Source organism: Nyctibius grandis, chromosome 3 (assembly GCF_013368605.1).
Source record: "Nyctibius grandis isolate bNycGra1 chromosome 3, bNycGra1.pri, whole genome shotgun sequence".
Taxonomy (NCBI): domain Eukaryota; kingdom Metazoa; phylum Chordata; class Aves; order Nyctibiiformes; family Nyctibiidae; genus Nyctibius; species Nyctibius grandis.
The window spans coordinates 39276316-39299971 of record NC_090660.1 but is presented as its reverse complement, the minus strand read 5'-3'; the positions used below and the strand labels follow the sequence as shown (position 1 = coordinate 39299971).

At 40.8% G+C, this 23656-nt stretch overlaps 2 protein-coding genes across 3 annotated transcripts; one reads left to right on the top strand and one right to left on the bottom strand.

The window, feature by feature from the left end:
• Positions 1–2075: 2075 nt before the first annotated feature.
• Positions 2076–7088, bottom strand: CCDC127 (coiled-coil domain containing 127). 2 transcript variants are annotated; one of them, XM_068395813.1, is made up of 3 exons: positions 6879–7088; positions 6331–6459; positions 2076–5650 (listed from the first exon to the last, which is right to left on the bottom strand). In XM_068395813.1, the coding sequence occupies exons 2-3, from the start codon at positions 6449–6451 to the stop codon at positions 4977–4979; spliced, it is 795 nt and encodes a 264-aa protein (XP_068251914.1). In that variant the 5' UTR covers positions 6452–6459; positions 6879–7088; the 3' UTR covers positions 2076–4976. The 2 variants fall into 2 exon arrangements, with proteins under 2 accessions (XP_068251914.1, XP_068251913.1); XM_068395812.1 differs by lacking the exon at positions 6879–7088 and adding an exon at positions 6831–6874.
• A 56-nt stretch (positions 7089–7144) lies between these two features.
• Positions 7145–22928, top strand: SDHA (succinate dehydrogenase complex flavoprotein subunit A). Its single transcript, XM_068395811.1, has 15 exons — positions 7145–7265; positions 10547–10633; positions 10931–11092; positions 11669–11812; positions 11954–12118; positions 13316–13464; positions 14753–14877; positions 16146–16314; positions 16664–16859; positions 17658–17829; positions 19154–19272; positions 19662–19773; positions 20923–21053; positions 21571–21684; positions 22585–22928. Exons 1-15 carry the CDS (start codon positions 7200–7202, stop codon positions 22669–22671), a joined length of 1998 nt encoding a protein of 665 aa, XP_068251912.1. The 5' UTR covers positions 7145–7199; the 3' UTR covers positions 22672–22928.
• Positions 22929–23656: the final 728 nt, after the last annotated feature.

Sequence of the window (23656 nt, the reverse complement as noted above, 5' to 3'; positions counted from 1 at the left end):
GGCCAACAGCATCCTGGCTTATATCAGAGATAGTGTGGCCAGCAGGACTAGGGAAGTGATCGTCCCTCTGTACTCGGCACTGGTGAGGCAGCACCTGGAATACTGTGTTCAGTTTTGGGCCCCTCAATACAACACAGATATTGAGGTGCTGGAGCGAGTCCAAAGAAGGGCAACAAAGCTAGTGAAGGGTCTGGAGCACAAGTCTCATGAGGAGCATCTGAGAGAACTGGGGTTGTTTAGTCTGGAGAAAAGGAGGCTCAAGGGAGACCTTATTGTTCTCTACAATTACCTGAAAGGAGGTTGTAGCAAGGTGGGTGTCAGTCTCTTCTCCCAAGTAATAAGTGACAGGATGAGAGGAAACGGCCTCAAGTTGCACCAGGGGAGGTTTAGATTGGATATCAGGAAAAATTTCTTCACCTAAAGGGTTATCTAGCACTGGAGCAGGCTGCCCAGGGAAGTGGTGGAGTCACCATTCCTGGAGGTATTTAAAAGACATGTAGATGTGGTGCTTAGGGATATTGTTTAGTGGTGGGCTTGGCAGTGTTAGGCTAATGGTTGGACTTGATGATAAAGGTCCTTTCCAACCAAAACAATTCTATCATTCTATGATTCTAAATGCATGATTTAAAAAGCAAGAGGTAATGAGTGGCTCTCTAAGACCCTTCCCTTCAGGGGGACTTGAATAGAGCTGTCACTTCCAGAGTGCAGCATCCCTTTGAGCAAGACATGTTATGTCAGTGATCTTCTGGCAGCTCCTACTTAGGCAAAAAGAGCAAGAGAAGGCCAGACCCTCTGGGCTGCTCCTCTTTACGTGCCTCTCTTCAGGATCATTTTCTAAGGAAGATTTCCCCTTTTTAGCACTCAGTCCAAGTTCCATGAACTCCAGACTGTGTTTTGTGTTTCTCTTTTCATTGCATGCACCCAGGACAGCAGCTGTATTGCACAACACACAGGTCAAACAGAACATGTTTTTTGCTTTTATTGAAAGCGCAAGATGTCTCAGGCTGTTTCCTTACCTGTGTCTACATGTAGAATGTTGTATTAACACAGCTACTGCCCTGCAGGGTATGGACTGGGGACAACTTAGCTGTGAAGTGGTGAAACCCATGTGTGTAGCTACTCAGGGCACATCCCACTAGGACTCAGACGAGCCTGAAGACTTCCCTGTGGGACCTTCCCTTCTCGGATGCCTGTGAGGCAGACACCTGGAGCTCCATCCACCAAACCCAGCACCACTACCACAGCCTCCAAATATGAGTATTCTTTTGGAAAGGAACCCTCAGCTCTCTGTTCCACAGCAGCCCTAGGATACCTCTTCCAATCTGCATATTACTAACTTTCAGGGAAGTCTGTGACTCAGAGGTGTGTGAAACACCTGAACAACATATGCATTAAAAAGAAATCCCAAACTCCAAGACTTCAACAGTGTGGTAATTTTAAACTGAAGTTATAGTAACAAATCTGAAGATATAATAACAAATACCAGCTCTTGCTCTCAGTTTGATAACAAGTTGTACTCTTAATTTTTAGTATTTCACAAGGACGGCATTCTCCATGGGAAGGTGAGGGATGAATAAATGGGAAGGACTGTGTCACATACAAAGAGATTAAGGATCTTTTATGAAGGGAACAAGGACTCCCAGAGTGTCTGAACACTGTCCTAAAGCAGCTGCATTGTACTTCTTCACAGAGCAGGAAAATGAGAAAATCCACACTGGGAAATGAAAAGGAGCTGACATGCAGAATGAGACATTCTGGAAGAAGGCAGAATACCCTACGTAACAGACAGAAGGAATTACCCTAGTCTTTCAGTGGGATGGTCATCTTCAATCACTCATCTTTAGTTAAAGCTGGTGCACTTACCTGTTTAAAAATGCTGTTCTTTCCTAAGAAAGAAAAAAACTTTCCAATATATTCTCTTCTCAGCATGAAGACCAAAACCTTTTACATGCCAATTTAAAAATGGTCCAGTTTGTAAAACCTTAAAATTACGCTGTTTGCTTAGAAAGTTGGAATAAAATAGCAAATTCCACTCCTCCCACCCATCTTGCCCAAGTTACAAAACATTGCAGAAATATGTAAGGGTGTTTATTAATTTTTATTGTTTGTTTAACAGGTGAGTGACCATTTTCATAACCAAAAAAATTCATCAAATATTTTGAAAACAAATTATTCTTCCATTCTACATATATATGGGCATTTCCAAACAAATAACCAATCCAGAACAATAGCTGTTGGGCAAGATAAAGCTCACAAAAGAACTTTCAGCAACAACCTGCAAAGGGGGAATGTTTCAAAAATACGTAACACACCAACAAACGTGAGTTTTGGTAGAAAGTAACAGGACCGGTGCTTCTAAACCAGTTACACATTTTTAAAAATCCTCGTCAAATAACTCTTCAGTCTTAATATACTGATCTGCAAAGGGTCCATGAACAATAGTTCAACCATTAGTTGCACAAATAGTTTACACTTCTAAAGAAGTGAAAGCAAGTATCAAACATTTATTATATTACATCTAACCCTGTACAATCGAGCATATTATGCTTCAACTTACATATTTATACTGAAAAAATATTTTACCCTCCAGATTACATTTTGTTTAAACATTTTGAGTGATGTCAGTGACAAACTACGAAAAAACTGAATAAGCATAAAATGTTTGATCTTTTAATATTAAGAACTAGCGAACAGGTACAAAGTCAAGGCATGAGTCTTAAATACACAGGCATTGATTCACTGAGTGTTGTTTGTCAGCTGAGTTGCTTAACTGCCTGTAGGTACACAGGAAATGCACCACAGCTGTGTGGTGAGACACTTTTCGCATCCTGGAGGAATTACACACAGGGTAATTAGTTGTTCAAACTAATTTGTTCTACTGGGCAATTAGGGCATGTGCATATGGCCACCTACAGCAGCTTGGCTCAGGCTGTCACACACCAGTAGTAACTCAATTGCATTCCCATCTCCCAACCCGCACATGCATGGCATCCAGACAAATTTTGGCCTTTCTGGTGTCTGTGATAGTATCTCTTTTTTTTTTTTTTCCCATGTCTGTCTGCCAACTTTATTTTAAAAAATTAAAAAAAAAAAATCAATACATAAGAGACTAATAAATCAATACAACTATAATTAGCACCACCAAGGTGAGCAAAATCACAACTGGAAAACTGAATAGCTGTGAAACATATACTGTTTAAGAATTTTGTTTCATGTTAGATATTTTTGCTGAGTAACTGGATTAGGTTGCACACGTTACTTCAAAAGATTTATCTGCTGTCTTCTATGCCCAGACTGAAATGAAACCAGAAGGAAATAATAAAAGAAAAACCCACATCTGCCGGAGTTCTCTGTTAAAATTGGATGGGCATTCACTTAGCTGGATTGCTTCTGGGCCATGCAGTAGCTGATTGCCCAGAGCAAACATGTTTGTCAAGTCTAGCCCTCAGCAAATAAAGAACTGCTAATTAAAGAACTGAGAACTTACCAACACTAATCAAAGTCAAGCAACAGAGAAGACCAGATGTCATAAACAAAAGGGCAAACGCTGCCCCTTTGAGGTCTAAGGCTGGATTAGAAAGAAGCAAGAAAAAAGTTGTTCTCCAAAACACATGGCACATTTGAAAATAAAGGTGGTTTCTATGGCTACAGGGACCCAAATATGCCAAGTTTTAAGGGATTTCAAGCATGGAAATGCACTGGGGTATTTTTTTTTAAATATCTGAATCTGTTTATTTTACTGTGCTAACTAAAGCAAAAAGCCCCCTTTCTTAAAAGATTGCAAAGCTTGTACATTTGTAGGCTTTCATGGTCACATGTACGTGAAGTGGTGAACCATAAGCTCAAAATCTAAGAGTCGTGGAAAAGCATCCTTCAGTTCTGGGAGAACTGAGACAGTCAGGGAGAGAGGTAGTGGCTACCATTGCAGGCTGCATTTAGGTTCCTATCTGTGAGTAACAAACAGGGCCTGTCCAAGGAACAGAGCCAAGTGCAATGGCTGTAACCCACAGAGGTTCCTGCAAGCTAACCAGGTAGCAGCCAGTGCATTGGGATGCAGAGGCAGAAGCACAGTGACGTCTATAATGGAGGCACACCGTTGGGTTACAGCTAAAACCCTGACTGAGACAAAAATGTAAGTATTCTTAACATACTTCCAGTATGATGAGAATATAACTTCGAGTTTACACACTCCCTAGTATTCAAGCATGGATTCCTACCTCCAATGAGACTTTCATCAATCTGTTTCTTTATGTGTTATTTTAATTAGCATCTTTTGGATGTTTCCTTCCTAAAGTACTATTTGTGTATTAAGTTGGAAGACAATGCAAGACTGATTAATTTGAAACATGATTAACTATTCCCCCACTCAGAATACTAATACGTACATTTATACACGCATACATTCACACATAAATATATTTATATAAACGTACGTATACACACGTAGGACTTATGTGACAAGAAGTTTGCTCAAACATAGTCTCTTCCAAACATCTGCCTCCAAATCGGTCCTGCTTAAATAAACATTTTAAAAAATAAAAAAATAAAGAAAAGGTAACATTGAGACACACCAGGTAAAACATCAGGGATAAGGAACACAATGTGCTACCCGACTTGGGGGAGACAAACCACACGTCTCTGTTGATGGAGTATGACCGTCAACGAAGTAAATCACTCAAAACAGAGTTCTGTTTTGCTGCTTCAGATACCTATGGAAGCTGGCGTATCTCTGTACTACACTGCAGTCTGCAATACAAACACACTCACAGAGTTTAGGAGCATGCATAGCTCACTGGAGCATCTGTTGTTGGAGAGTGAAAGGAAAGGCACCAACATTGCACATCTCCCATGCAAATACAAGTGCAATGACGAGGAGAAATGGGAACACAGTAGGAGAATTTAACAGCTCCAGACTACAACTGTGACTGTCCCTACTATGCACGGTGGATCACATGAAATCCCATTACTTCCCCTTCTTATCGTTTTCCTAACATGGCCTTTTCTGCCCTCTTGAACTTCTGTAGTTCAATAGCTAGTTCCCAATATCTCAGATAGAGCCACATAAGTCTTCCATTTTGACTTTTGTTTCTGTTCAGCAGATTGCCACAGTAGTTATCATGTTTGAAAATATCTTTTAAGCCACTTTCCATATGTAGAGCCATAGCAACAGGATCAGTTGCTGCTTTAACTAGCAGATTTTTCTCTATTTCTAGTCTCTGGCTTCTGGGTACAACAAGACTGCAGTAGATGTCCTGTCTTTCTTTAAGTCCCTCTTCAAATTCTTTTAGTAATATATTGGCTCTCTTTTGCCACTCTTCTTCCTTTGCCAGACAACTTTGGTACAGGTTACCTGCTGCTCCTGAGTGCAAAAGGACTTGTTTTTCTCGCTCTAACTTCTCCTGCTCCTGTTCTAGGATTCTTCTTTCTTCTACTAGTTTGCGACTCTGGGACACGAGGGCTTCACGGTAACTCAGGGTTCTGTTGCGTTCCTTTTCAAGCTCCAACTCCAAATGAGCAACTGTGCGACGATTTTCTGTGATTATATCCCGGTATTTGGCTTCCAGGTCTTTTTGTAATGATGAATGTTTTTTATAATATTCTTTTTTTTCTCTTTCTATTTCTTTTTGACATTCTCTGGTCCAGATCCAACCTATCATATATAAATGAGACTTCAGACATGAGTATAACACATATAACATTGATGGGTATGATTGATTAACTATGCCTCTAAAGAAGATATTAAGTGGTAAAAAACTTTCTTTCCTGCCCTCCCCAGTGATATTCGCTCCTATTCACACGTCCCACAAAATGTATTTCTGTGGGTCCATGTTTCACAGTAAGTCACTTCAAATGATCATGTTTCCCTTGAAGTAAAATCTCCCCTAGTGTTTTATTGCTATTACATACACTTCTTGGATTAAAGAAGGAAAATAAAGTTACAGTGAAACAAACTGGAGGCTTCCAATGCAGGAACTGCATTGAGAACTTTTCAGGTCCAGTAAATAGATATACATCAGCAGCGATATACATCAGCAGCTCCTTGGGTTGTTACCTGTGGGCTCTCTAGCACGTATGACCACTCTTCTGAAGAGCTTTGTAAATTGGAGCTTAGTAAACACGGATTCAACTCCATGTGTGAAAAAACGGCCGCCGCCTTAACGCTATAAACAGTGCTTACCGTTTATAACGTTATAAATTGACGCAGACAGAGGAAATGCCTAGATGGGGTATCGCTGTATCACTGTACAGCTTCCCCTCTGGCTGACGGGTGAGGCGCCTGGGCCCAGCCACGCACTCCAGCTCCAGCCCACAGGCCTGGGCGCTACTTACGGAAGGCGGCCAAGCCCAGCATGGGGACCAGCAAGGCGTAGTTCCATCTGCTGCCATCATCCCCGGGCTCCCGTTGATTTGGCAGGATGTTCCAGTTGGGAGGGTCATTTAAATTATTCATGAAGGCACCTGGGATTTACGGGAGAGAAACACGGCCTTGCCGGCACGCACTGGAGCAGGGCCGCTCCCGCACCCACCCCCGCACCGGGACCGCAGCTGGCTCCGGCACAGGTATTTCTGCCCGAGACCCTCAAACGGCGGCCCCGTTACTTGGGAACTTCTCACGGACACGCTTTCGTCCAGCGAGAGGCTCCTCGGCCTGCCCCGTAACAGCCGCCGGGCCTCGGCGCTGCCGCTGTCACTGCCCACCCCCTCCCCCGGCCGGCGGCACGTTAGCTCATGTTGCCGCCGCCCCCAAAGCCTCCAGGTCCCTCTGCGGCGCAGGCCCCGACCCCGCCGCCGGCAGCCCAAAGCAGGGCGCGGAGCGGGGCAGCACGTACCAGCACGGGAGCGCGGAGCCGCGGCGGAGCGCTGTCGCTGTCGCTTACCTGCCGGACCCGCCCCCTCCCGGGCGAGCCCATTAGAGAAAGAGGGGGAGAGCCCGGGGGGTGGGGGTGGGAACGGACAGCAAACGGACTCTCCCGACTCCTAAGGGCTGCCGGTCGCCTGGCCCCGTCCCAGCCCGCTCAGGTGGTGGGACGAGGGGAAGGTTTGAGGGGGGTACGCCGCATGCAAGCACGCACGCACTCAGCCCGTGACTCCCCCCCTCCCAGCACAATTGGTCTCTCCCACCGGGCCGTGCGGGTAACGGCGCCGTTAGCGGCGGCCTTGCGCACGCGCCCTTGTTCGCCCCGCCGGATCCGTGCGAAATGGCGGCGACGGTAGCGGCTTCGCGGAGCTTGGCCAAGCGTTGGCTGCGGCTAGCGGCGCGGTCGGTGAGTGCCTGTCCTTGGCCCACTGCGCCCTGCCCTCCCGCCGGCGTCCCGGCGGAGGGGAAAGGCTTGGGCCGCGGGGCTGTCGCGGAGAAGTCCCTGCAGGAGGGAGAGGGGCCTGCTGGGCCTGGGACCCCGCGCGTCTCCCTTCCCTCCCCTCAGCTGCGGCGGGGGAGAGCGGCCGGCCCCGGCCCTGCCCGCCCTCACCCGCGGTGTGGTGCGGGCGGCCGGCGGCGGCTCGTACCCGCTATCTCCCCCGTGACCTTGGCCGGGGAGCACCCGCCCCGGGGCGGGGAGCCGCGGGCGGGGCTGCGGGAGCGGGGCAGCGAGGGCCGCGCGGGGCCGAGTGCCCCCTCGCAGGCTCGGTCCCTCCGGTTGTTTTTTCGGTGCGGACTCGTCCTTGCTTTTTGGCTCCTGGGGCAGGTTACCGGGAGGTAGCTGGCTGCGGGCGTGGCAGGCTGCTCCTCCCGGCTCGGGAAGCGAGTGCCGTAGCCGTAGGCCGTGAGCAGGCTACCTGAGGGACAGAGGAAGGCGGCGGGTACGGGCTGTGCTGGGGAAAAGCCCTGAAAGAGTCTGGCAGATGCAGCACCTTCCAGTCCCAGCACCTGGGTGGAAAGCTTACTGCTGGCTCCTTCGGGACCTGCGTGGGCAGCTGGCGGATATCTGCACGTTGCTTAAATCTGGCTAGCAGTTGTTTGCAGGACGTGCTGCTTAAAGGTTTGACAGTTCTGCTTTAGCTGATCTGTAAGCGGTCCTTAGTGAAGGCTTTGTTTTTCTCCCCGGTGAAGTGGGCGTTTTCAGTTTCTTTCCACTGTTCTTGCTGTGTGTGTCCATAATGAGGTTGGTATTATGAGAGATCAATGCGTGGGAAAAGGACCGTGTAAATGCAGCTGTAGTTGTCCCTGTCTTATAAAGCAAGTGCAGAAAAGACCAAGCTACTGAGAGGGAGAAAGGTTTGAAGAGCGTCATTATGTTTTAGATAGCAGTGGACTGGCCCTGATTGGACCTTTAATTTCATAAGGGACATGGTGTTCCTGGTAGCATAACAATTCAGGATTAGTGTGATCAGTGTTTCCTTCAAATTTAGTGTAACATCTTTTTCTGCTTTGTGGACTTTCCTTCAGATTCGTTCTGAACTAAACTTGGTGGCAGCAGAAATTCTTATGTATAGCTTTAACAAAAAAGTGTATGTGGATGGGAATAGTGATTCTGAAAACTTTTGCAGAAGCTTAGATGTGAAAAGAAAAGCGATCTGCTAAACAGTTGTGTGGTTGTGAGGTTTTGGTTTTTCATAGTAGATTTCCAGAGTCCTCTGATGTCAAATATGTTTGATAACTGTTTAGCAACTTCAGAAATTAACAAAGTTTTTTGAAAAGCAATCAGTTGCAAGGCATTGTAGCAGAATTCTGACTGGAGATTGCAGCAGGCTGTTTACCCTGAGGGGAGGAAAAAAAAATGTGTCAGTTTCTTTTGGGGCTTTAGGGCATAACCAGTTTATAGCTCTTGGGTTTGTTTTTTTTTTTTGGTGTTGTTTTTTCCCCCTCAGTCATTTGCACTTTATTTAAGCAATACTAAGTATGAACAAACCTGTTTGTTGTGTGCTGTCTTTACATAAAGATTTTATTTGAATTGCTTTATGCAATAACCAAATGTATTGTTGCTCACCTATGAGAAATAATTTATTGCAGTAAAAAGAGCTGTACTGTTGCTGGAACAACATTTTGGAAACAAGCAGTAGTAGTATATGCTATAGAATGCATGGCTGCTACATTTAGAGTGTGCAGTGTAGCCTGCTGTGTCAGAGTTCTGCTAGTCTAACTTCAGTTGCACCCAGGCCCATGAAAGCAGTTTTGCTACAGAGAGGACACCACATTTTAGCTTGAGGTGTGATAGTTGGGAGAGCTGTTCTGCAGATAAATTACATCTGATACTTAGGTTTCATCTGGCTGTCGGTGAACTAGTTGATCTGATTCTGTATGTGAAATATTAATGAAGATGATTAATACAGGAATTAAGAGGGGCATGGAATTGCCCCAAAGCATGATAACAGCAGGGTGGAAAGGGGAGAGTAACTGCCTGGAGGAGGGTACTATTAGAACTCCTTACGAATAGCTGTTAAGACTGATCTTATTTAACAATGGCTGTAAAAACCAGAAGTGTTTTAGCAAATACAATGACACATTAGAGATTCACTGTTATGCAAGAAGATAATTTGAGGAAACTAGTATGAGTGATGATAAAACTAGGTTGAGGAAAATGTACTGTAGTTCACTTGGGAGGGAAGACCCGCTTGTTAGTATATTATAGGGCGATTGAACCATGAATATAACAGTTGCTGGAAAAGGTAAATATCACTCCAGTGCATTTTAGGATATATTTCAAATAGGGGAGTGCTGATATCACTGCACAGGTCACTAGTATGGCTTTTTGTTGCTCTTCTCATCAAGCAGACTGCTGAGTTAGGTGTATTTTTTCTGAATGGTGTAAAGAAGGGATACCATGTTCCGAGACTGGAGATTTATATGGTGGAGACTAAAATTCTGATTGTTTTAACCTATCAAAACAAAAACTGGATACTGGGTAGGTTTGGGTGCTGGGGTTTTTTGTTTTGGTTTTGAACATGCCAGGGGAGAGGGAATAACATTACAGAAGTGGAAAACTGTGCTCTTGTGCTTTGTTTAGGTGCTAATAAATGGTTTTAAATTGGTCACTAATTAATAGAGAATGAGAACAAAAGAAATATCTCTGACTTTTGAAGCAACGATGAGCTGGAACAGCTTTCCCTACCACCTAATTTTTTTTTTATCTTCATTGCTCTTGACCACTTGAAGTAATTGAAATTCTGGGGATTGCTTGACAGGAGAGGTATTTTCCATTAATTCCTGTGGTTCCTATAAAGTTGTCTTCATCTTTGGTTACTTATGAAAAAGATGCAAGAATACTACAGCATTAGTTGCAAACATCTTCTGTCAGTGCAGCCTCAGATAGGTCTGAGAGACTGGTTAGTGTTAGTGAGGTAAATAACAGGTAGTCTGTGATACCCTGTTACTTGCAGGCTGTTCTCTCATCCAGTTTTATTTTTTCTTTTTTGTTTCTGGGTATGAATATAGGAAAGCCAGAACGTCATTGGATGTAGCTCTAAAATATATTGATACAATATTCTTGTATTTGTGGTATCGGTGGTAAGTAAAGGTTTGTTATAAATGCAGGGTAGTCGAGAATGCTGGAAGTCTTCCTTGTGGAAACACTTGTTCTGTAATGGTTGTCTTGACTTCTTTCCTTAGTGGCCAGCGGCATGCCAGACTCTTGCACGCAACTTACACTTCACAGTCTATGGAAAGAAAAATGCTTCTATGAAGGTTTCTGATTCGGTATGTTTGTACTTCTTTATATCTTAAGTAACAGATTAGATAACATACGTAATGCTTGAGAGACATGAAACAACTTGGCCTTGAGGGGAGTGCTGTGTTGAAGTACCTGATGACTGAGTTGCTGAAATGCATGGCTTTTTTTTAATGATAGTTTCCACCCAAGTGCCTAACAGATGTAGCATTTGCTGCACGAGTCTATTAAGGACATTAAACCTGTACTGCTTGTGTCTCCATGAAACTTAAGTTTGATCTAGCTTGAAATGTTTGTGATCATAACAAACTGATCTGTTTTTCCAGATTTCTACACAATATCCAGTAGTGGACCATGAATTTGATGCAGTTGTTGTGGGTGCAGGAGGAGCAGGTCTGCGGGCTGCATTTGGTTTGTCAGAGGCTGGATTTAATACAGCATGTGTTACAAAGCTGTTTCCCACCAGATCTCATACTGTTGCTGCACAGGTGAGAAATGAAGTAGAACAAATGTTTAAAAAGTGCCTGCCATCAGAAAGCTGGTTTGGTTATGCATATGAACATCACGTTTCAAGGCCAGGCTTCCTTTATAAATATTGCATATTTAGTTGAAACTATTGTGGAGGGTAATATATGTTTAGATTCTATTCGGTGCTTTTTCACTGCATTCAATGTAACTTTGCAATTCATTGTGTTACACAAAACAAGACAAGACAAGAACCATTGTGATAAATTGCACAGGTTTTTCACAGCCACGTTAAATCTGACTTTACTGTATTTCTTGTACACAGAGGCGTAAATGGTATGTGATATTTAACAGAAATGAGGAAAACCTACTAAAACTGTACTTCAGTAATATAATATATAATAAGATATTAATATATATTTAATAATATAATATATTTATATATTTAATTACATTATTAAACAATATGTAATATTATATTATTGATAATATTATATAATTTTATATTATTATAAATATTATATATTAATATATATTTAATAGTATATTTAAATATGATATATAATAATATATTAACTATGATGGATTTTCATTTTCAGGGAGGGATCAATGCTGCTCTGGGAAACATGGAGGACGATAACTGGAGGTGGCATTTCTATGACACAGTGAAAGGGTCTGATTGGCTGGGTGACCAGGATGCCATACACTACATGACCGAGCAAGCCCCAGCTGCGGTGATAGAGGTGAGACTCACTGGAACTGATGTCGGTTCTAAGTAATTATAACACAGACTAGCTTCCAAAGAGATCTTCTTTCTAGGAACATAGTAAAATAACTTGTTGGATTGTTATGCACAAGAGTTTGTTTGTATTTGGGTTCAACAGCTGGAAAATTACGGGATGCCATTCAGCAGAACTGAAGAAGGAAAAATCTATCAGCGTGCATTTGGTGGACAGAGTCTTCAGTTTGGAAAGGGAGGACAGGCTCACAGATGCTGTTGTGTTGCAGACAGGACAGGACACTCGCTGTTACATACACTGTATGGCAGGGTAAGCAGCTGTGAAGTAAACTTGGTTTGGGTTTTTGTGTTCGCAATTAATGACTTTTTTTTTTTCCTTTTCCCCTGGATTTTGGGGGTGGGATGGGGGGGCAGAATGAAATGTGTAGCTGTTCACATATGAATGGGGAATCCAAGGGGATGACTGATAACAGTTCTGGATTTCCTTCCTTCCTGAGGCAATGTGGAAGGATGTAGCCTAGGTGATGCTTGTTTTTCATCAGGAGTATGCAGTAATAGAATAAATTGAAAGATCACAACTATAATGGCTCTCGTGAAGACAACAGATGTTAATTGGTCTACACTGTTAGCTTTGTGGTCTGTAGTAGTTCTTCACTGTTAATACTTTTGTGTCTGTTAACTAGACCCAAAGAGAATTTATGTAAACCATCCCCAAAAAACTTTTTTTCAAAAAATAAGACGTGGCAGCATTGTGGAGCTCTGAAAAGAGGTACAAGGCAGCATTTTCTTTCACTCATCTTCAAACAGGGAGCAGGGAGAAACAAGAGATATAAATGCATGAAGGCCTACTGCGCGTTTCTAAGCTTGCCCTATGGCAAGTAAGTGACTAGTGTTGCAGCACCTGTTCCTATCTATTCTACAAACCATAATGGAAGAAAGATTTGGTTATTTTAAAATGGTAGTAAGCTACCTGAAACCTGAAATTAAGTAGCCAGTAGCTAATGTTTTTTTTTTTTATTTACTTAGTAGCTAGGTAATTGCTCTCCTTCAGGTTCACACTATACGTGCTGCTGCAATACAAATGCTCAGTGCTGCCAAACACTGGTCTGATCCCTGAGGGCATGAAAGAATGTTTTGACTTGATGCCCGCTGCTTCTGCTGGTATAGATGTGTTCCGCTTCTCTGAGAGAGGTTAAGTAAAACGCGCTTGTACATGTATCAAGCACTGCAGCTGACTAACGTGTTGCCAAATGTAGAGGGAAATAAGAAGCCATGCTGACTAGCTATGACTACTCAGAATTAAGTGGTTTGGTAGCTAATTGTATCTCTTTAAGCTAGAATGGATTAATTAGCAAATTTTTGTAAAGATTTGTGAGGAAGCTGGCTTCCCTGAGATTTGGTAGGGGTGGCTTTTATCCTGATACAGCCCATATGCATTGACAGTTTTGAAGAGAGGTTGCTTCAGTTTCTGGATTTTTCTTAAAGTTCCTTTTTTATTTTCTTCCAGTCTCTAAGATATGATACAAGCTACTTCGTTGAATATTTTGCCTTGGACCTACTTATGGAAAATGGAGAATGTCGTGGTGTTATTGCCCTTTGCATAGAAGATGGCACTATACACCGTTTTAGAGCAAAGAACACTGTCATTGCCACTGGGTAATGTAATGTTTATGGTGAAGGACAGAAACTTCAGAGTGCTGCTAGTTGGAAGTCTGTGCGTTTGTACATGTATTTGAATCCACAGTGTAGAGATGACACGTTGGCTTGAAAAACGTAATTTGTATGTTCATCTTTTTTCCCCACTTTGATCAAAAGTGATATAACTGAATTCAGTCGTTCCCTCTGAAAGAAGGCTTTTATTAAGTTTGTGACCAAGTATGAATTTAATATGAGGTCTAACTTTGAATTCTAGAACAATGACGTAAAGATGAAACGTGTAAAAGCAGTACGTGTGATCCAAATGGCCCGAGATTTTTAAAATGTGCTGTTTAAAGCAGACATTGTTGCAATGCTACCAGCGTGTATATTTCTGTAGCATTCAGAGTCTCCTGTAGGAAACAACTCTTTTCAGAATTTGGGAGAAGCTATTACATTAAGATACCAAGATTGTAAGTCTGATGGTTGTAGGATGAAATTATTGGATGAGTGTAACTTAACATTACTTGGTTGCAAAAGTTTGTGTACCTTTATTAGAATGCTATATGCATTAGACAGCGATAAGCAGCAACAGTCTCTTATCTGTTTCAGTATGACAGATATGTTTATAAATATCTTGCATAGCAAACTATTGAGTTTGGTTGCCTATATAATTTGACTTTATTAAAGCTGAGGCTGTTTTCATACTTGAGTACTTTGAGGTACATACAATACGTAGATTGATATTTCTTCTGAGAGTTTATCCTGAAATGGGGGGTATTTGCAGTGCTCAATAACATTGGAAGCTAACATGTTTATTTTAGGCATAAGAATTCACTTTTAATACCCAATTTTGGGCAATTAAATTTTTAAATTTAAGAATATAAAATCAGCACCATATTGAGGATTTAAGCTATTGTTATATGCTATTTTTGATAAAACTGCTAGTAATAGTTCAAATGGAGTCTAATGCTTTTGGATTGAGAGAATTTTCTGAAGTAACTCTTCATCTGGCAAAAAGACTTCTGATACTAACCTAACTATCCTGCTTTGAAATTGTTATTCTTTTTCTTGGACCTTATGTCACTTGCCATTTTTCAGATATGGTTGAGCATAACAGGACAACATCAATTTTGTTTTCTTTTTTTTTTGAACTTAGTACAGGCGATGGCAAAACTTATGCATCTTGCATATTAGCCCTCTGCTCTGTTTCCACTATTGTGCAAAAATCATAGTTGAGTGGCGTGTTCTGGTGATTTTTTTTTTTTTTTTTTTGACTGCTAATTCTGTTAACTTTTGTGTTCTGTAGTGGGTATGGCCGCACTTACTTCAGTTGTACGTCTGCTCATACTAGTACGGGTGATGGCACTGCTATGGTCACACGAGCTGGTCTTCCTTGCCAGGACTTAGAATTTGTACAGTTTCACCCTACAGGTACAGAATATGAAATAATACTTGCAACATTATTTTTAATGAATTCAACAGATTTTTTTGTTGTTTTAAAATGTTCTCAAGTCAGTTTGCACTTTTCTGTAGCACTTCATTAGTTCATTAGTTGCTTGTGACAGGTGTTCAGACTTGTCTGCAACTGCTGTGGAATATAAATCTGAGAGTAAGACTCAGTGATATGAGAGGTCTCAGCTGTTCTAATTTATAGACTAGTGTTAAATATTTTGAGGTGCTGTCTTCAGAGAACTAACAGGTTTTATGAATTCCAAGTTGAAACCACTTCACCTCTTAAACTTATGTTTCCTCTTGTTATTAAAATATTGAAGGGTTTGATATGAGATACAGGAGCAATGGGATAGATGCAAATGTTAGGGAGTTATATATTAGAATCTTTTGTGGAAGTGGAGTAGTTGAAGTACAGGGACATACTGAGGACTGTGGTTTTATAGCACAGGATCAGTATCTAAACCAGACAACAATGGTTACAAACTAAAAAGTAAGATTTTTTGTTATAGCTAAATAAATGCTCAGTTTTAACTTGTAAGTGTTGACTTTTTTTAATTGTTCACTTAATTTTACAGTGTTGCATAGTTGTTATAAAGAGATCCAGTGTTCATTTGACTTAGCCAAGGTTTTTATAGTCAAAGAAGCTTCATTGCTTGTCTGATAATTCCATAGCTTTTAACATAATTATCAAGTGCATGAATTGGTTAGCATTTTTGTATCCTATGATGACCAGTGCTGAAGGCTAACAGGTAGGCCTTCCTTCTCTATAGGTAAATAAGACTTACTGAGTAAGCTTTCACATTCCACACAATTTGAAGCCATCCAGTACTGCTTTAGCACAGGAGAAGAGGGAATGAAGATGAGCAAACTAGCCTTGAGATAATCAATTTCTGGTTTACTTAAAAATCTTGTACAAAGTAATTGCTGAAGGTCTACAAAATCTTTGTAAAAGTCTCCTTACATATTGGTGGGTGCAGAACTCTTCTAGTTCTAATATTTTAGATACCACGGGTGTTCCAAATCAACTTGCTCACCTTCCAGAAAAAGTGTTTGAAGGGAATAACAATAGTTGTTTCTGAGCAGTCTTGGGGGACAGTTACTAGTGGTATGACTAGGGTGGAATAAAATCTACCCCTGTGACTTGTTTGCATTATTTTAAGAAGACCTTGTTTATTCAGTCCTGGTCATCCTGATTATGAAGCTGCCAAGAGAATATCTCATTTGATGGTTATTTTCTTTCTTGACAGGTATCTATGGAGCTGGCTGCCTTATAACAGAAGGATGCCGTGGAGAGGGAGGTATTCTAATTAATAGTCAAGGTGAAAGATTTATGGAGAGATATGCACCTGTTGCTAAGGATCTGGCTTCCAGGGACGTAGTGTCTCGTTCTATGACCATAGAAATCCGTGAAGGAAGGTTAGTTAAATACTCTTAATGAAGCTGCAGAATAAATACTTAATCATACTAGACTGCATACAGTACAATAGTTCAATTTTTACGTATTTCTGCAGTGATATAGTGGTTTGAAGTCTTAAAATACTGTGAATTTATTGTGAAAAGCAAGCTGGGAGGTGAAAACTACATGTGAATTCTGCCAGGTTCACCAGTCTTCTTATGCTAGATACTCATTTTTGTCAGATAACCTTTGAAGAAATGAAAAGTTATTTTTTTTCCCAAATGAAATAAATTGGATTAGAAATATTATTGGTGTTTGCAGAATTCCTGTTACATATTCCAATGTTGCCTTTTTTTTTTTTTTTGGTAGAGGTTGTGGTCCTGAAAAAGACCATGTATACTTGCAGTTGCACCACTTACCACCACAGCAGCTAGCAACCCGTCTCCCAGGAATTTCAGAAACAGCTATGATATTTGCTGGAGTTGATGTCACTAAAGAGCCTATTCCTGTTCTGCCTACTGTGCATTATAATATGGGAGGTATTCCTACTAACTACAAAGGTCAGGTAAGTAATAGGATTTTTTTTTCCCCAGTGTGATAATAGGAAATGATTTTCCAAATATAAAAGCATTAACAATGTTGTTCATAAATGTAAGGATGCCAAATAACATTAGCTTTATAATAATATTATAATAATGATGTCACAGTACTTAAAACACACAATCTGGTTTGTTTTTGTAAATAACTTGAGCCATGTTTTCCAGTCCATCTGGAGATGGAAGTTCCAAGGAACATCTAAAATGAAGTTACTGTCATGTCTGACAACCATTCTCTGTTTATGAAGTTGAGGATAATATATAGTTGAACAGGGATCAAACTAGGGCTCTATTACAATCTGTAACTCAAGTTACTGTATATTAATTCTCTGTACCTCATGTAATCTCTACACTAGAGCGGATTCCTTCAACTTATACTAGTTAGAAGTCAATGTGATGGTGTCAGCTGAATTTTTCTGTTTCAGTATATTGTACTTGTTATTTTTTTAATGAAAAATTTTGCCTGAGAAATGTGTGCAGATCAGATCTGCTTCCTGTGCTTTTCTGGGTTGCTGCAGAATTGCAATGAAGTAGATGGTTCTGTTTCATAACCATAACTAAACAAATCTTAGGTTTTAGTGCCATCTGTATTTACATAGTATTATTACTTACCCTTTACAACTAAGGTACTTATGGTTTTAAAGTTGGAGAAAACTTTAGATTGCTGTGTTTCATCCTTACATGCACATGGCCTTTGCAAATAAGGAGGTTTACACTGTTATAAACTCTTTAAGAAATGAGTATTAAATGAGTGTCTGGAATAACAGGTGATCACACATGTGAATGGTGAGGATAAAGTGGTACCTGGTTTATATGCTTGTGGGGAAGCAGCCTCTGCATCTGTCCATGGCGCAAATCGACTTGGAGCAAACTCGCTTCTGGACTTGGTGGTCTTTGGTCGTGCTTGTGCCCTTACTATTGCAGAGACATGCAAGCCTGGTAAGCCTCAGAGTTTGTCTTGCTTTTTTAGAGACATTTGCCTTTATGATTTAATTTCTGCCCAACAAAGAGTTGTTGCTACCTAATTCAAATTCAGAATGTTAGACATAGACTCTTATTTGTTAGAAAAGGCATAAATCAATGTTTATGCTTTTTATAGGCATGTTCTTTGCGATGCAAATGCTTGTCATTAACATTTGCTTTGTGAGTTGATCTTCTTAAAACTGGAATTGGGTCAATGCTATTGGCAAAAACAGTTGAGATTTTTTGCAAACTAGCAAAACAGAATACTAAACTTGAAGACTGACTTCTCTACATCCTGCACTGCATCTTTACATCAAAATGTAGTCTGTCTTACACTTGGCACTTCCGTATAGTGGAATTTGCTGCCACCTTGTTGATTTATAAAGTGGACTGCACATTAAAGTGACAAGAGATAGATACTAAAAATAGTAACATCTCATCCCCTATATGTGGATTATCACTACTGAATGTTGTTTTTAAATCATCTGGTTCAGCAACAGTTACTGAGCTGAAAAACCCAACCAACAAACAAAATACTGAGAGGCAGTTATATTGCCAGAGCAGCTCAAGTCCAGAAGTAGTCATCTGTTTTGTCATTGCTTAATGTCCAAGTAATAAGACTGTTTTTTTCAGTCTGACTCTGCACAAAGTGCACAGAGTGGTTGTTCCTGATGGAATCAGCTTGGATCTAGCGGTGCCTATTGGCTCTGGCTTTGTGCAAACATTTATTTGGATTAGTCTTTCTGTGGCTCCTTTGAGTTTGAAGTTGCAGGAGGGTTTTTGTTAGTCTGAATGCAAAGCTACACGAGAGATGGAAGCATGCTGGTAAGATGCTGTGTTTGATTTACTACCCACCATGGATTCCAGTATTAGAAAGATGCAGAGCTCACATGTAACTGCCAAGTTTATTGACTGGTCCCTTGTCCTTCAGCAGGTCCGAGAGGGTGGGAGGTTTGGGGGTGAGGAGACAAGGAGAGTATAGGAGAAGGTGGTAAGGAGTCACGAGCTTATTCCTTAGTTCAGAATAATTTGCATCAAATGCTGTTTTTAAGGAATTAACAGCAGAATTTAGCCAAACCTATAAATTCTCTACTAACTGTCACAGGAAACAATGTGATTCATACAGTCCACTGAGAACTCTGTTTTTAAGGTGTATGGAAAGTTACAGTTCACCTGTAACTGAGAGGAAGAAAACAGATTCTGTTTTAAGTCAAATTTGACTTTTAGTAGTTGCTAGTCTATGAAACTGCCAGAAACCAAAAACAGTCACCTACTAACCTTACTGCAATTTTCTTATTAGGAGAGCCAGTTCCCTCCATTAGACCAAATGCTGGTGAAGAGTCGGTTGCTAATCTTGACAAATTACGATTTGCTGACGGAACCGTAAGAACTTCAGAAGTGCGACTTAACATGCAGAAGGTAAGCCTGGTGAAGCTCTCAAATATAAGGTGGGAGAAGCTGCAAGCAACAGGGCGTTTGGTCAGTTTGCAAAGTACGCTTCAGGATTTGCTTTGCAGAAGTAAAAAGCGGTGTGAGAAGATTGTGCACAGTAAAGGCTATATCAGTTTTGTTAGTTTCTTCTTCCCTTCATGGTTACTCCTCTTGGGTAGTTTACCCACTGTATAATAGAGTGGGCTTTCCTCTGGGGTGAAGAGAACTATGTTGTTTTATTTTTCTTCAGGCTGCAGACATGTTCGAAGTCAAAACAGCTCTCTATGAAGCTCTCTATGAAGTTGGAACTAATGAAGTTGTGTGGGATATTATGCATATGCAGAATATGAAATTGATTTTCTTCTACTGTCTTGCAGACAATGCAAAGTCATGCTGCTGTATTTCGTACTGGTTCTGTACTCCAAGAAGGCTGTGAAAAACTTAGCCAAATTTATAGAGATCTGGCTCATCTAAAGACATTTGACAGAGGTAATTTGATAGCAAAGAATACACCTTGGCCAGAATACTCTCTGGGAAAAGGTGTTTTGTGGTTGGTTTTTTTTTTTTTCCTTCTGTAAACCTTCTTGTGTGTCTCTTAAAACTTTGGCCAAAGACTTTGACAATTCTGAATCTTTCATAATATTTGTAGAGCCCTTCTTGCTAAACATGGTAATAGTAACATACGTGATCTTACTGGTCATTTTCTGGTTGTGTACTCTTTCAAAGAAGCAGAGACTGAAATCAGATTTAACCGTATAAGGTATTAACTGCTGTTCTCTCAGAACTCTCAAATACTAAGATGAACTTTGTAAGTATCTTCTGAAAAGGCCAGGGAGTTGCAAAAAGATAGCAAGACTATTAATAGGCTGAACACTCAGTTTTCGTTCTTCAGCTGAGCTGGTAGTGCTGCATTCAGATACTGCCATGTCTTGCAGAATATCTTAGGAGAACTTGGTTAATTAAGTACAACTGATGATGTACCTTTCGTCCACTCATGTTGTGTATTTCTCTTCAACTACTGCCATTGGACATGTATCCTAACACTGAAAGTAGAACTGGCTTTCTTGGACAGCTCTCACCAAGCATCAAAGAAAGTGTTACGATAGCTTAGAATGTAGGGATCAAAATGAAGATACATTCATATAAGTGAACTTGGGTCCACCTTGGAGATACTTAAACGAAGTATAATTATGCTTGCATAATTAGCAGGTTTTTTCCCCTCTCTCTGAGGGTGGGAAGGAAGGGAAAGCCTTGTTGTCTGGATCTGCCTGGGATCTACTTAAAGAGCTACCATCTAGCCAGATCTTGTGATCCAAAATGAGGTATGGGGACTGAGTTGTAGGTGTGATATAAAGCAGGAAAGAATCTATGGTGTAATTTTGTCTCAGTAGTACACACGCAACAGGGACACCTGGTAGAACTACTGAATTTTTCTAAGACTCATTACGATTGTTAGGGTGTAGGAATTGTTACTGGGCCTCGCGGGCAGTAGTGAGTAATTCGGTATTCCAGAGTACTGTGACTGCAGTAGGTAGAGCATTGGCTAGTTCGATTCTAATTATCAGCAATAGGACAGAAGTAAATTGAGGAATAACTTGTTTGTAGAACACCTTCTATAGTATTTCAATGTTTTACTAGGTATTGTGTGGAACACTGACTTGGTGGAGACCCTTGAACTGCAAAACCTGATGCTTTGTGCTCTACAAACCATTTATGGTGCTGAGGCTCGCAAGGAGTCCCGGGGTGCTCATGCCAGAGAGGACTATAAGGTATAAATATTTTCTGTGACCTGAACGTAGGATTCAGTTTCCTTGTTACGTGTCCTCGGATGGATTATTTAAAAGTTGTAATTTCTTCAAAGTAAAGTCTTCAGGGTCTTGAGTTAAGATTAGTATAGTGTTTGTTTGGGGTCACATCTGCTGTTTTACTTGTTATTATTTGTTACATGTAAAATGACCAATACATGCAACATTGTGTAACAGTCTTGGGAGAAGAGTAGGTCCATGTGTGCATTGCAATGATTAGAGAGGTCTAAACCAGGACTACAGTAATAATAAGGTCATGAATGCATAAACAGGATTTCAAGCAGAATAATTGTTCTGTGCAAGGAACATTACCTTGAATACTGAGGCTTAGCAAGGGCTTTAAAGTTTGACAGGGGCAAGCTTTCTGGCTATTAGGAGACACATTGTATTACAGTTGTAATTGGAATGCAACTAATCATGTGGTCATAAACTGATTTGCAGATGCAATTTCTGGTCTATACTAAGCTAATTTTCTCCTTAGGTACGGATAGATGAGTTTGACTATTCTAAGCCGCTCCAAGGCCAACAGCGGAAGCCATTTGAAGAGCACTGGAGAAAGCACACCCTTTCATACGTGGATGTCCCATCTGGGAAGGTACGTTGAGACTGATGCTTGAGTCTTTTTCACTGTCAACAAACAGCTGCTCTCAGAGACAGCTCTTGATATTGTGATAATACTGCAAATGATTGTCACTCTGAGGTACCTGATACAGTTTAGTGTATTTAGAGCAAAAAAAATTGAACTTCTATTCTGTTGTTGAACAGTAGGCATAACTGGGAGAAGCTACTGTTGTTCTTTAGGAAGTGACTTTGTGATTTCAGCTGGAATTGTTTTTCCTCTTGAATCAGGCTAGTTCAAAGGCTTTTTTCTCTTGTTCTGATGGTGGCAAAACCTGTTGTTGGTGTTTAGCATACAGTTTTTATGGTATTTCAAAGATAGAACTGAAATGTGACCCTATAAAAATCCTGAGTGTTTTTTTTTGTATCCCATTCTCTGAATCCTCTTTGTTTCCTTTCCCCCGCTTGCAGCTTCCTTGAAGCTAGTTTGAGGACAAGTGCGAACACTTCCTGAATAGCTGCTGCGGCCAGAAAGATAGTGGCACAGTTCAGTCTCCTAACTGATCCATTGTGATCTCAATCTCCAAGACTTTCCTAGCTTAAAGAACTAGGAACTAGCAGTCCTAGCCAAAACTTTACTTTCGTCCAAAAGGCCTTTTTAAAGAAGTAGTCTTCTGATACCATTTCTGGTCAGGTTTTGCTTTTAATGAATTCAGTCAGTGGTAACGTTGGGGGAACTTAAAGTGTTCCTTGTAGGAACACTACTGTTCCTACTGTTACTAACTGTTCTTTTTCTATGGAAGGAAATGAATAATGGAGAAATTAGGTTAAGTAATTCTGTTATCTATATTATTCAGTCATTCCTGTTAGCTAGGCTGTCTTGTTTAGATACAAGAGGTTTGTTTGTCTTACAGTTCTTCGTTCTCTTTTACTTTAGGTTACCTTGAAATACAGACCTGTGATTGACAGAACTTTGAATGAAGAAGACTGCTCAAGTGTCCCGCCTGCCATTCGCTCATACTAGTAACTTACATTCAACTTGCAATCCTCTCCCAGAGGGGGTTAGTGTACATAAGCATAGCGCGAGCAAATCAAAATGGTATTGTCACTATCAATTAATGGAAAATGCTGACTAAACTTTTCTCCAGCTTGTATTCTGCTGTGGCTTACTGTACAATTATGAAAATGGAATGCAGGACAGCTTACCTTCTTTCACCCATCTGTCAAAACTGACCACGAAAATGCAAAATGTGTCTAAATAAAGTGATGAGAAGTCTTGTATTTGTTTGAATATGCTGTTATGTATATAATTACAGTGCTTTTATTTGTATAGTTATTTCTGTATTTTCAGAACAAGAAATGCTTTGCAATAGTTTTAGACAGGATTGAGATGCTAAATTTTATGATATGGGGACTTAAAATCAAGCATCAGAGTTGCTGATTGTAAGTAACATGAAAGAAAAAAATGGTGCAATTATAACTTTGTTTTTTCTGAAGGTAAAATTGTAAAAAATTGTCACACAGTTGCTTTATTGAAGGAAACAGGGTATTGCTCCAATTACTTCCTCCAAAATATACCATGAACAGAACATATTTTTAATAGCTAATCTCTACAATCTCTGGAACTTCTGAAGGCATTTTTGTGGTGTGTCCTGTGTGTGTATTTCCTAGACTTACCTAAATGTTAAAGCTTACCAGACTCAAACTTTGTGTGCTTTAGTGCCAAGCTGTAACTTGTAAGGCATCAAGGGAGCACTTACTAGCAGCCTTTCTGTGAATAACTCCCAGTTCTTGGAGGACTGAAGTGTAACTATGCAGATTGTAACTGAACGGAGCATTTCTTTTTCACAATTTTTGTTTTCTCGACTGCTGAATGTTGGCTGTTGCTGGAAAAAATGAATGTTGGAAAGTTGCTGGTGGTGGGTGGAAAAACTGAATACACAGTCTTTCACTCTTGTAGTGTTTCTGTCCCTTGTACCAGGGAGTTGAGACTGGACTCGGAGAAATGC